Genomic DNA, 13,980 nt, shown 5'->3' with positions numbered 1-13,980 from the left:
GTGGCCGGCATGGATGACGGGGGAGGGAGGAGAGGCGATGACGTGTGGAAGGAGGACGGGGTAGCGAGCACGCCTACCCGCACGTTCGCCAGGAGGTGGCAGCGGTGGGGGGCAGGGGGAGGAGGAGGGCGGCAACGGGGACGACGGTCTAAGGCTCCACTGCAGTTGCCTCTTTTTTTTTTATTTTGAAGAGATAGTCGCCTCTTCGTTCACCCTGTCCTCCTCCCCTGTCATCCCCGCCAGCCGCCGCTGTTGCCTGGCGAGGCCTCCGGCGCCCTTCGGCCAGCCCTCCCCTCTCCCCCTCTCTCTAGGGATATTTTGGGCATAAAAATCTCCAATGTGGCATTTCATCTGGTAAACGTATTGAGTGGCAGTTTATCCGGTGCATTGTATTGAGTGTCATTTCATCCGAACCAAAGCTAGAGAGTGGCATATTGTCCGTTTTCTCTATTTAGGTCCGTTTGTTTTAGTAATCTAGATTATTGAGTCATTACTACTTCCGCTTTACATTATGGAGTAGTAGTATAAGCTACTCCCTCCATTTTATATTATAAATCATTTTAATTTTTTTCTAGTCAATTTTGGTTAAGTTTGATTAAGTTTATAAAAAATTAGCAACATTTTAAACATTAAATTAGTTTCATTGAATATATTTCCATAATATATTTGTTTTGTATTAAAATTACTACTATATTTATCTATAAACTTAGTCAAACATAAAGAAGTTTGACTAGAAAAAAAGTCAAAACGACTTAGGGTAGTCCCAACCCATAGTGTCTATAAGCAGTATTTATAGTGCCATATCAATAAGACATCACAATATAAACTACACTCCACAACCCATGATTTCTTAAAGTAGGCCATTAATACATCATCTCTCTTCTCTACCAATCATATTTATTCTTCATCTATTATGAAGATACTATTCTCTCCCAATGTAAAACTTGATAGTGTCTAGTGCATAGGTTCTCGTGTTGAAGCTGGATCTTGCATGAGACCTAGTTTCTTCCTCTCTCCACTCTCTCTTATTTAATATAGTGACACATAAGCTAAAAGTCCTACATAGCAATGTAGTTAATGCCATAAAAACCATCCTAGGTGGAGGATTGGGACTGCTAATATAATACGAAACATAAGAAGTATTTGTTTCTCTCTAGATTATTGGAGACACAAAATAATAGGTTTGAAAGATTAAAGTCTATAAAGCCCTCAGCTGTTTTGGTCGCCTGAACAGCGACACCCGTCTGAGTGCCGCCATCACATGCCGCCATGATTCGCTAGGTCTCTCTAACTCTCGATCTGTTCTGGAGTGGGGGAGAGAAGAGCTAAGAGGTACAAATGATAGAAGTGAGTAATTTCTTTGAAGTATGTAGGGGCAGTGGGTTTTTAGCCACCCAAAAATAAAAAAAGAACATATTTTTGGAGGAGATTACTAGATTATACTAATTCGAATAATATGATTATAATAATCTATCAATTTTGTTTCAAATTACTTCTAATAATCTTAATCTGATTGCAATTGCGTGGCCGTTGCTGACATGGATTGTAGGCTTGTAGCGGGTCAGCACACAGTTGGCCCAAAACACATTTACCCCTCTGTCTACGCCCATATCTTTGCCTGTTTAATGCCACGGCCTCTACCCTAGTCGTCGTCTTCTTCTTCTTTTTACATGGATATCCCTGTTCTTTTTATAGCACTAAAAGTTAGCGTACTTGTCAACTAAATAATTGACCATTTTCTCAAAAAAAAAAGACTAAACAATTGACCCAAAACAAGGTTCAAATCAAGAATCAAATGTACAGTTTTTTTTAAAGGTTTGTTGGAACCATGCCACCTTAATTTTACAAAATTTGAGATATGTCACCCGTATCTCAATGACATGTAGAACCTACATGAGTCAATGACATGTGGGTCAGTGTGGCATATCACAAATTTTACAAATTTTGTGTGGCATGGTTCAAATTTTCCCTTTTTTTAATGAAGATATCGTATGTAGAAGTAATGGAACATATCATAGTACTATATAGCTAGCTAACTGCCACCGCCGGCCAGGTTATTTTGGCTTGTGGCGTGTTCATCGATCCAAAGAATGCATACTTTGTTTCAGAATTAACTGATCTGGAAGAACCATACGATACGCCTATCGACCAATCAAGATATGAAATTATGCACCATTGTTTCAAGGGATTAATTAATAAAGGTAGCTTACATGGCTACTGGCTAGGAGAGGCCGAACTGGGTGGCACACTTCATGCATGCTGCCGAACTCAAGCACATTGCAAGCTGATGATGATCCATCGATGGTGCTGTATCCATCATCAGCAGGTAGGCAGGCACAGCTTGGTGCAGCTAGCAACTGTCATGGCCATGCGTGTAGTCCTAGTATTGATCGATCGATGCAGAGAGAGGTCAGATGCATGCGTAGCTTCTGATTTGACTTCAAGTAATACAGACAGCCGTCGCATATATGCGTGCATCAGCGCTGACATATTATTTTCTTCTCCCCGAATATATGATAATGATAGGATGCTCTCGTTTCTTAATTGCATTAATTAACTCCTGCATGATTGCAAATTTGCTCTTGCGCATGCATGCTACCTGAATCCCTCTGTCTCTGCCGCTGTAGCGCCGATGAACAATGACAGATTATGATTTATGCAAAGAAAGCCTGAATCACTGAATGTGCTAGAAGATGAGTTAATTAATTTCACGGCTTTAATTGATCACTATGAATACTTGGCTTGTTGTCATTATGTATGTACGTACATTGCCATCTAGCTAGAATTTAACTCATCAATAATCATGGCTTCATTATTCGCCGATTGCAAAAAAAGAAACATATATCAGCCTCATGTGGTATGAGGTGCCTAAAATATCTCACACGCGTACATACTGAAGCGGCCGGCAAGCTTGATGCATGCTGCTATGGTGCTGACTAGCCAGCAACAGCATGGATGCACAAAGAAGCAACTGCATGGATCCATGGCTATATAATGTCACTGGATGTGTATCTTGCCTACCCATCCGGTCTCTGAACATCGATCGATCGAGCTGACCGCTGTCGTTTTACTTTCAATCGGTATCTGAATTTTGTGTGTTCTCATGACACAGTTTCTCCAAATTGAGTGTAGTGCATAGCTGTATACTTAACCTGACTATCACAACTATTCTGCTGGACTTTTCAGGTCAGCTAGCTACTGCAAATAGTCAATGAGTGAGGAGGCACCGCCATCGCCGGTGATGAGGCCGGTGTTCTACGATGGCTGCCCCGGCTGCGCCATGGAACGGAAGCTGGAGAGCAGCCAAGGCATCCCCTACAAGGAGTTCTTCTTTGTTGGGATCACCACCATTGCCTCTTGTATGTTCTTGTTAATTAATTAGCCATGGTTATGATGTCTTGAAATTTTTACTATGAGCCCATACATGCATGGTATACTTGTTTTGATGATACAACTAGCTTGCAATCCATATGTTGATAATCTTATTTTCTGATGATTGGTTGTATTGTTTTCCTTTTCAGCTTTACCAATATCTTCGTTGTTCCCATTCCTCTACTTCATGGTACGTTAATCTCAACAAGATCTAATCCATGTCATATATCGTCTTCTCTATAGGAGCAAAAACGCATGCCATGCTTCACTAAGTCACATTTTATAATCCTACAATTATTTACTTTTCTTCACACTAGATAGAAGACCTGCATGTGGCAAAAAAGGAACAAGATATTGGATTATACGCTGGATTTCTTGGTAAGAATCATGAAAGTTATGATTTTCAATCAGTCTAGCCTACTTTAAATTCCAAAGTTCCTTCTCTTTCCTATTTCATAAAAATTATATGCTCATGCAGAAGTAGAATGTGACAACATTTATGTTTTGTAGGTGCATCATATATGATCGGTAGATGTTTTGCCTCACTCTTTTGGGGTGTAGTTGCAGATCGTTTTTTTTTTTTTTGAGCAAAGGGCGATGCCCTCCATTTCCGTTAAAGAAATGTAAAGATTCTTACAAGAAACAGAGTCTGAAAGACCAAAATGACATCATGCCTAAAGCACAAGCTAAAGTTTTCCTAAAAGTTGCAGATCGTATAGGGAGGAAACCTATCATTAAATTTTCTATTTTATCAGTGTGAGTATTTATTGTCTCAAAATGTTCACTTTTACATGAAAAATTGAAAAGCTCAATATATGATCCTCTGTTTTAAGGGTCATATTCAACACTCTGTTCGGATTAAGTGTAAAGTATTGGATGGCAATTGCCACAAGATTCCTACTTGGTGCTCTAAATGGCATGCTGGCCCCAATAAAGGTATGCTACAAAGCATAATCATAAATCAAATGAATTTATTCTGTCATTCATGTGAACAAATATATATGTATGCTTATTGTTTGAATTATTGCAGGCTTATTCCATTGAAGTTTGTCGACCTGAACATCAGGCTCTAGGATTATCAATAGTAAATAAATTTATACTCGTCTCATCACAAGTACAAAATTCAGACAATTGTATCTCTAATCCACTTCATTACTTATATATAGGTAAGCACTGGTTGGGGCATAGGGCTTGTTGTGGGTCCAGCCATTGGAGGCTACTTTGCACAGGTATTTGTTTTGTTATAAATTGTAACCATTTTTTTCACAAAATATTACAACAGTATTATAACTTATTTTGCCTCTCATTTCTCTCAGCCTGCTAAGCAATATCCAAATATATTTTCTGAGAAGTCAATATTTGGGAGGTATACACAAATGGTTTGTCTCAAGATATATTTCATAAATAGTTTTATCATTTATTAAAAAGTATATGTGTATTTTTTATAGGTTCCCATACTTCTTGCCATGCCTTTGTATCTCACTCATTGCTCTTGTTGTTCTTATAAGCTGCATATGGCTACCGGTGAGTGATACTCCTGTATATACTACTTTTATGTGTTTTACAAGACTGTACTTAAAATCACTATGAAGTTTCTCACCTCTTAGGCTAGCTCCCATATAGCTCTGTTAACTCTTTCAATGCTATGCATAACTTTACCCAACCATGAATAGGAATGATATATGTCAATTGGTCACATAGTTAGTTAGTTAGTTAGAAGGCTAGCTTATATTTGAAGCATGAACATATGGAGTGTAAATTCAATAGTTGACAACTTGGAGGTTTTAAATAAGCATATGATACAATTTTTTAAGAACATGAAACACTTCCACTGATTTAAAAAATATTTTCTTGGTTTCCATTATGTCTAAAAGAGAATATGATTAATGATGAACAAACTAATTTGTATTTATTCTTGTACTCAATTGTTGCATGACTACTGCCCAAAAACTGTGACTTGTGTACTTGAAGCTTTTAAGTGAGATTATAATTATTAAGACATGACCGCAAGGAACAATATTAATCAAATTGACAATCTTAATTACCAGGAGACACTTCATAAGCATAAAAATACTGAAGGTGAAATTGAAATGATTGACAACTCAAGAAGTACACTTGAAGAAGATTCACATAAACAGAAGAGCCTCTACAAGAACTGGCCATTGATATCCTCTATTATTGCATACTGTGTTTTCACCCTTCATGATACAGCATATAGTGAGGTAATGATTTTAACTGTATCCCTATTCATTAGAATATGCAGATTGGTTAATATATAAAAGAAATATGTTTTTCATATCTATAAAGGACTAATTGATTTTTTATATGTATACTAGATATTTTCCTTATGGGCTGTAAGTGACAAAAGATATGGTGGATTAAGTTTTTTGTCTAAAGAAGTTGGTCGAGTTCTTGCAGTTGCAGGTACTCCATTAACTGTTGTGGAGAAACTTATTATGACCATCATTTCCACATCTCATAAATCTTATGTAGCACTTTATTCATTTGGGGGTAACTATTCATTCAAAGTCGGTATATACAGATGTTCGCACACTAGATATATTGTTATACTACATGTATATGTTTCTTCCTCAACATCTAGTCAACACTCCACAATATCAAGATGAGATTCTCTAAAATTTTCAGAATTCTATAATGTTTTCTCTTTTGGAATTAATGTACGAAATAAATACGAAACAATTTACCAATAAGGAATATGGTACTAGAAGGAATGTGTAATGCTCATCTCAACTAGTGTATATGATTGATACGGTTGTTGTATTGAAAGGCATATGTCCTAACTCATGTATTACTTATTTTACCAAAATTTATTGAGTAGTATAATTATGCAAACCCCAAAAATATTAATCCTATGTGCTATTTTAGGTGCTGGTCTACTTGTGTATCAGTTTTTCATCTATAGATCGGTCCATAAATTTCTTGGATCCATCAATTCATCTCGTATTGCATTAGTGAGTATTTAAACCATATGCTCAAAACGCATATACATGTTTCTTAGCCAAGCCAAATATCTAATACAAATATTGTGTGTATATTACAGGCTTTATCCATACCAATTCTTGCTGCTTATCCCTTTATGACACACTTGTCAGGGCTTAGACTTGGAATAGCTCTTTACCTTGGAACCATTTTAAAGGGTGTTTTATCAGTAAGTTTCAAATATTTTTTGTCACATTCCAAACAACATGATTCAAGGAAAAAAATAGATATGATGTACTTATCATATAAGACATAATAGCATAATATACACTATGAAAATAATTTTCATTTTATATTACAAGCCAAAGAATATATTTTTTTTCTTCTAAAATTGGCAATTGTTTGATCACTCATCTTATTGTGCATATAAGGACTAGTCAACTAATTATATCTTGACTAGGAGGGTGCTCATATATACTCTGCAATTCAATTGACCCTTATAACATGTGTATATTACATAACTTTGATTCTTATTTTTAAAATCGTTACGTTTGATTTATCTTTATAGGTGATGTAATATTTAGTTATATATCTATACATGACTTATGATATGCATCAATTTCATGCATAATAATCCTTTTAAAAAATTGTCATGTAGAAGCTATTATAGAATTGATCACGGAAAACAAATAGTCATTTCTAGTTTTATGTCAATTATCATTCTTATTAACATTACAATGTTGTCAAATCAGATAACTATCATAACGGGCACTTCCCTACTCCAAAATAATGCTGTTGTAAGTATCAAGTCCACCTACCAATTATTTTCTCAATATTAACAATGTTATCTAATTCAGTTCATTCCAAACAATAGTCACAAAGTCAAAGAGGTGCTGCAAATGGCATATCTACGACGGCAATGTCATTCTTCAAGGCAATTGCTCCAGCAGGAGCAGGAGCTCTGTGAGTATCACTATAACGTACACAATTTTTCTTAAAGGCAAAAGGTTTTAGCATGAAAATATCATGAAAAAAATACCAATCTTATCATATTAGAGACATAATAACTACTAAGTCCAACAACAGAGTTGAACTAGAAAAGTTTGTGGACTATCAAATTCACAAGTAAAGGAATAATTTTACATTTATTCTATACTAAAATTGGTATAGAATTTTCATGCAAGCGTGTTATGCTTGTTTTATTTATGAATTGTATAGGTTCTCTTGGGCCCAAGAACGCCAAAATGCAGCCTTCTTCCCAGGTATATAATTGATTTACAAGTTAGAAACCAACTTCTGTTGATAACTATGCATTTTATAGTGCAAGTATAATAAATGTACTGCATCCTTGAAGGTACTAATATCAGATATATTCCATTGATGTTGCAGGGGATCAAATGATATTCTTTGCCCTAACATGGATTGCCCCCGTTTTGCTTGCGGTCAAGCTTTGATGCTTTGGGGTTAGATCAACATTGTTGTCCGCAGTAGTGGAATCTTCTCTTGATGCAAATTCACCGAGTTCCGTCAAAGTTCTTGGTATAGCATGCTTGTAAAGATTCTTTCTTGAGTTCACAAATCCATGATTTATCCCTGTTAAAGTTAAGAAAAATCAAATATCTCAATGTTAAAATTAGAAATAGTTCCTAAATGTTTCTTTAACACATACCTCTCAATTTTGATTTGTCAAATTTTGTAAGGCATGGAGACATTTAAGTATATTTGAAAGTGATCATTTCTTGTAAGTTTGTAACAAGCAGCTATGATTGTGTGAACAAATTCCAAATACAAATTCAATTTAATGGTACCACCTTTATTAAAAAAAATACGAGATATTTTGTGAAATCATGAGTTTAAGTGAGGGAGGTTACTACTTACCACACCAATGAGATATAGAGTTACATATACCAAGAGTTTACTTGGTTAGACAAAATGCATGCAATAAGAAAAATACTTGTATCCGTTCACTCGAATAAATCATATAAGAAGATACCAAGTGGAGTTAGATAAGAAATACTTACTCCCTCCATCCCAGAATATAAGAAGTAGGTAAAATTAAAGATAGATGTTATAATTGGTTGGGAAGGAAATATTGGTGAAGAAGTTGTTATATTTTGAGATAAATTCTTAATGCTAAAAGTTGTTATATTTTGGGACGGAGGGAATATCATTTTGTCTATTCTATTTAGACTCAACATGTTAACATGCTAATTTTGTTGCTAAACAAGAATATAAAATACCTGATTGAAATTCATAATTCTGACCAGCTACCAAACGATGGGAAATTTGTAGTATGACTAAAAAGAAAACGAAGTAGCTCAAGATTGTCTTCATATTCTCGCCTTCTTTGTATACAAACTTGTCTTTGTAGATGTAAAAGTGTACCTTGTACATCTAGGCTTTATAGCACAGAGGAATTATCTTACATAGATACTAAATTTATTAAACATTTTTTAAATAGGCATTAATACTCATGTTGGATTCCTTTTTTGGTGTAGCATTTAATACTACTATATGATATGGCTATCTTGATGATATATTTATCAACAATATTAAATTCGGCAGTATTTGTTTTTGCGTGAAAGATAGCATATCTTGAAGATATATGCGTTGAATCTCGTTAAATATGCATCTATATGGTATCGATCTTAGAAGATTTGCATCCACGTCATCCATGACATGGCCTCAATGTTTTCACCCATTGTTAAGTGTAAGTACCTAGAGCTATTTCCTAAATGCAATCCTGACAAAATAAATTCAATTCAAGGTGTCAATTGGGAGCGGATTAAGACGGCCCATTTTGTTTGGGCTGGAGAGTCTAGCTAGCACCATGTTACTACTCATGACGGCCCAGTTGGCCACTCTTTATCCAAGTATTCGGCCTTGGCCCAGCTAAGATAGCGCCTATTAGGGCTCGCCCCCCTGCCCGTGCGCGCCGCCACTTCCAAGTTCCAACCTCCGCCCTCTCTTCTCTTCTCCTCCTCCTCTCTCCTTCTCCCCGAGCTGCTCCTCTTCTCTTCCTCCGATGGGTCGCAAGATCAAAGTCAAGAAGAAGAAGGCATCGAGCAAGGTGAGCGATTGGTGCTGACTGTCTCGCGATATTTTATTTTATTTTATTTTATTTTCATCATGGTTTAATTCGAGCCTAACTCTGCCTCTACTCTTTCTTCAATCTTTATCGGTGGGTGGATTGAAGAAAGCCGAAGCTTCATCGTCTAGGGTGCCTTCTTGCCCAGCCAAGGTGAGAGGGCAAATACATGCCAATTATTACAAGCAGATGCACACATATTTTTCTTTTCTTTTATTTTTTTTTTGGTAGTTGCAGTGAGAGGAAAAGGTTCGATGTGTGATTAGTTTTTTTTTTCTCCTATAGTTTTAATTTCCTAAGCTAAGGCAAATTGCTCCTGTCACTGCTCTTCGAATGAAACACTGACCCGATTGGTATTTCTTTTCAGGTATGGCAACCTGGTGTGGATACACTGGAAGAAGGGGAGGAGCTCCAGTTCGATCCTCAGGCTTACAATTATCTTAGAGGGTTTAACATTGGCTGGCCGTGCTTGAGGTAAAAGTTCACCATGGCAGCCATTGCGCGCTCCTTATCCGAGGCCAATATGCGCATCATTGTATGGGTTATTTATCCTCATCGATTTGTTATCTGTTGCAGTTTCGATGTTGTGCGGGATCAACTTGGGCTCGTGCGATCGGAATTCCCACATACATTATATGGCGTTGCTGGAACTCAGGTTGCATTCTCTCTATAATGCTTTCCTTCAAAATTTACATGATGAATATACATATATTTTCCTATTTTGATTAATGAATTCTGTCAACAACAAAATTAGGATTCCAGTTCGTTTCCAAGTCAACTGTGCTCTGTCATGATTCATGGGTGCATTTGACTTTTTTTTTCCTAGTAACATTCCTTTTCAATCAGTGGTTTTGCCTGCTCCTGAATTGATGGAATCAATCTTTTGTCAACATAGTTTGTGTAATTATGAGTGGTGCCTGTGTTTTCAGGCTGAGAGGGCTTCATGGAATTATATAGGCATTTTCAAGATTTGCAACATAAATGGGAAGAAGCGGGAACCTATACCAGCATCAGCAATTGATGGAGACAGTGATATGGATAGTGAAAGTAGTAGTGATGAAGAAGATGAAGCAGCTAATGAAGACACAATGCCCATTTTACATGTAAGTTCTTTCTCCAAGTGCACAGCTGTGAATTTAGCTATGAATTTTACTTGTTTTGCATCCCAGTTTGCTCATTTGTTACATTACTCTAACATGCTTTGTGTCTGTTTATGCATGTACAGTTAAAAAAGGTGGCTCATGCGGGGTGTGTAAATCGTATTCGCTCTATGAATCAGGAACCACATGTATGTGCAACATGGGGAGACACAGGTCATGTTCAGGTATTTTACTTTGTCTTGCAATACTCCTTTTTTTTACTCTTTTTGATCAAACAAGTCTATTTTTGGTCCCTGAGTTCTTTGCGAGGTCTGAACTCCCCTTAAACTTAATACAGATACCATTAATTGGCATGCTCCCATTGTCATACAAAATCAGAAAAACCCCTGCGTTCAATCTATCTGGTTTTGAGTAGGATCTAGCTTTGCAGTCAGCTTGGCACTGGGCTCATGTAATGATGACCAAAAAAGGATTGTTCGTCCTCCTAGTCACCCATCCACTGCACTGCTGCTACCTTCTGTACATAACCACTGAACACCCCTGAATCAAGTTAGCGGATATTAGCATGCCATGTTAGACAAAACTAGGCATAAGATATTATGATTATTCTGTACAGGTTTTGATTTTTGATAGCCGAGGCACTGAAAGTAAATTGTATCAACGTTTAGAGTGGAGTTGTGAGGTAGTCGAGGGATGAAAGCCCTGTTGTTTAGTGGTGGTTCCACTAAATCTGTACATTGGTACCATGTCCTGTTTTCGATGAACATGACATATTGTTATCTATTATATTGCACCCTGAAAACATGCCCAGGAATAGAATCTACCATACCTGCTACTTTGTGCATAATCAAACTGTCTGTTATGTTGCTGCATTTGTAGGTGTGGGACTTCAGCTCCTTCCTTAATTCATTAGCAGAGTCTGGAGCAGTTGCACACAACGAAGACGACAGAATCCATAATCACGTACCTGTGAAAATATTTGGTGGCCATAAAGATGAAGGCTATGCAATTGATTGGAGTCCGCTTGTTACTGGAAGACTTGTTTCTGGTGTGTGAACTTGTCCATGCTATATTTGTTTGTCACGTCCTATGCTGTTTTGCTTAGAAAACCGTGACCTGTCCTGTGTTAATAGAACATCCATATGCTTTCATTTCGTACATGGGCATTGAGTATATCAATTTAATGATTTGCCTATGCAGGTGATTGCAATAAATGCATCCACCTCTGGGAGCCAACTTCAAACAGTTGGAATGTCGATACAAATCCATTTGTAGGACACACTGCAAGTGTTGAAGATTTGCAGGCATGCCACTGAAAGCATATATACTTCTTGGTGCTCTCTAGAGCACTGAACGTTTGATTATCTCAAACATCTTGACTATATTTTTGCAGTGGAGTCCCACAGAAGCCGACATATTTGCCTCTTGTTCAGCTGACAGAACAATATCTATCTGGGATATACGGACAGGGAAGAAACCTTGTATTTCTGTTAGGGCTCACAATGCTGACGTGAATGTCATCTCATGGAACCGGTATGATATGTTCACTTGAAAATTCGATTATCTTCATAAAAAATCCTTCTAATATTTCATGAATATACTGACTACCATTACCAGGCTCGCTAGCTGTATGATAGCTTCAGGATGCGATGATGGAAGTTTCTCAATTCGTGATCTTAGATTAATCAAGGTACTTCATATTGTTAAGCCACACTGTTCTGTGCTTGTCAGTTGCAAATAGCACACTGAAATGGCATATTCCCTCCATTGCTGTTTTTATGGTTTATTTTCAGTTTGGATTTCTGTCTATGCATTTAATATTTTGGAAGGAAAATGTGGGGTATTGGGTCTTTTGATAGTAATATTGATACAAGATGATTGAACCATTTCATGGATGAATGATATTTTGCATTTTCTTGCTACTAGATTTGTCAAGCCAGAGACGCTATTGTAGATAATTTGTTGCTTCTGATGTCTATATTTAATATGCAGACTCCTGTAGAATACACGCTCTTGTGCAAAAATCAGTGCAGCTAGATAGTTAAACGATAATGTTAATTCTTTGTTATTTGAACACCTTTTACAACTATAATAATTTCTTCTGTTCATATAGTCTCATCTTGCTGTTGAACGACGGTATTCACATCAAAATCATATCTTTTGTTTTATTTTCTACTTCTAGGATGACTCCTTGGTCGCCCATTTTGAATACCACAAGCACCCGATTACATCTGTGGAATGGAGCCCACATGAACCGTCAACACTAGCTGTATCATCAGCTGACCATCAACTGACGTAAGTCTCCTCACTCCAAGTTTTATACCTTATGTTTAAAGTGTGCTGAAATGCCCCAAAAAGAATGCTTTCTTTACTATTTTCTGACTTGCATTTTTCAATCCTGAATTGTTTGTGTACAGAATTTGGGATCTTTCATTGGAAAAAGATGCTGAAGAGGAGGCAGAGTTCAGGGCAAGGATGAGAGAACAGGCTGATGCCCCTGAAGATTTACCCCCACAACTTCTCTTTGTTCATCAGGTACTGTTACCACACTTGTTTTATGTTTACTTCCTCTCATTTTCATATCATTGTGTTCACCATTCCTTGTGTAATTAAAATACATGTTTGTGGACCTCGAGATGTATTTCAAAAGTACAGACACTGTTACTGAGTGAAATCATAAATGTGATGTTGATTGTTTTATGTGCAGGGCCAGAAAGACTTGAAAGAATTGCACTGGCATCCACAGATACCTAGTATGATCATATCTACGGCAGCTGATGGATTCAATATGTTGATGCCCAGCAACATCGATACAACCATTCGAGAAGCTGACGCATAGATTTCTACAGCAGTTGTTTATCTGAATCAAGGTTTCATGGTTTTTTTTTTTTTGAAGTGGATGAGTGTAATGATACTGCATGTCTACAAGTATCAGTTTTTGATAGCTTGTATCCTAGTTTCGTTGTCATTCATAGTGGTAGGTTCTCAGTTTTGCACTGATGTCGCCCGAATGAGGATAATCAAAAGTATCTCGATCAACTGAAATGACATGTTATATTCTACAAGATAAGATTAATAATTGTGCATCTCTGTGTTTGCATTAGGTAATATTCACCTCGATCGTTTGTATATTTTTGCCTGATAATTAAGTTGGATATTCGGTCCATCGGCCAGAAATCTGGGTCTTGCAGCAAAATAAGTTGCCCAAGCATCATTCTTGCTGTAAAATCTTGTTCTTAGAAAACCAAGTGGCATGTACCTGGTGGTGTTAATGACACCAAAGGTGCCAATATAAGTTGTTTATTTTATAAGTTCCTTTATCGATTGCTCGCAGAATGTAATCATGTTCTCCTATTAATCAGCAAAGTTTCTGACACTGTAATCTGAATATTTGTTACTGTTATGGCATCAGAACGTGCAATTCGCTGACTAGAATCAGGATGGATATGTTGTGTGTGAAGCTCTGGTTGGCCATTTGAT

General features: G+C 36.9%; 2 protein-coding genes across 3 annotated transcripts; both read left to right on the top strand.

The window, feature by feature from the left end:
* Positions 1-2,992: 2,992 nt before the first annotated feature.
* LOC127757033 (protein ZINC INDUCED FACILITATOR 1-like) lies at positions 2,993-7,799 on the top strand. 2 transcript variants are annotated; one of them, XM_052282447.1, is made up of 19 exons: positions 2,993-3,080; positions 3,187-3,359; positions 3,522-3,562; positions 3,690-3,750; positions 3,883-3,942; positions 4,083-4,128; positions 4,206-4,308; positions 4,403-4,456; positions 4,539-4,601; positions 4,689-4,738; positions 4,821-4,896; positions 5,421-5,594; positions 5,709-5,796; positions 6,259-6,344; positions 6,434-6,541; positions 7,065-7,109; positions 7,187-7,275; positions 7,531-7,574; positions 7,702-7,799. In XM_052282447.1, exons 2-19 carry the CDS (start codon positions 3,212-3,214, stop codon positions 7,764-7,766), a joined length of 1,401 nt encoding a protein of 466 aa, XP_052138407.1. In that variant the 5' UTR covers positions 2,993-3,080; positions 3,187-3,211; the 3' UTR covers positions 7,767-7,799. The 2 variants fall into 2 exon arrangements, with proteins under 2 accessions (XP_052138407.1, XP_052138406.1); XM_052282446.1 differs by lacking the exons at positions 2,993-3,080; positions 3,187-3,359; positions 3,883-3,942; positions 4,083-4,128 and having other exon boundaries at positions 3,540-3,562.
* LOC127757031 (protein HEAT STRESS TOLERANT DWD 1-like) lies at positions 7,777-13,586 on the top strand. Its single transcript, XM_052282441.1, has 14 exons — positions 7,777-7,851; positions 9,080-9,382; positions 9,509-9,553; positions 9,768-9,874; positions 9,977-10,055; positions 10,330-10,503; positions 10,626-10,724; positions 11,380-11,548; positions 11,701-11,804; positions 11,894-12,033; positions 12,118-12,190; positions 12,683-12,795; positions 12,918-13,035; positions 13,208-13,586. The coding sequence occupies exons 2-14, from the start codon at positions 9,338-9,340 to the stop codon at positions 13,337-13,339; spliced, it is 1,398 nt and encodes a 465-aa protein (XP_052138401.1). The 5' UTR covers positions 7,777-7,851; positions 9,080-9,337; the 3' UTR covers positions 13,340-13,586.
* Positions 13,587-13,980: the final 394 nt, after the last annotated feature.

Source organism: Oryza glaberrima, chromosome 12, assembly GCF_000147395.1.
Source record: "Oryza glaberrima chromosome 12, OglaRS2, whole genome shotgun sequence".
NCBI classification, from domain to species: domain Eukaryota; kingdom Viridiplantae; phylum Streptophyta; class Magnoliopsida; order Poales; family Poaceae; genus Oryza; species Oryza glaberrima.
The sequence above is the reverse complement of the archived record's forward strand: the minus strand, read 5'-3'. Positions and strand labels throughout refer to the sequence as shown.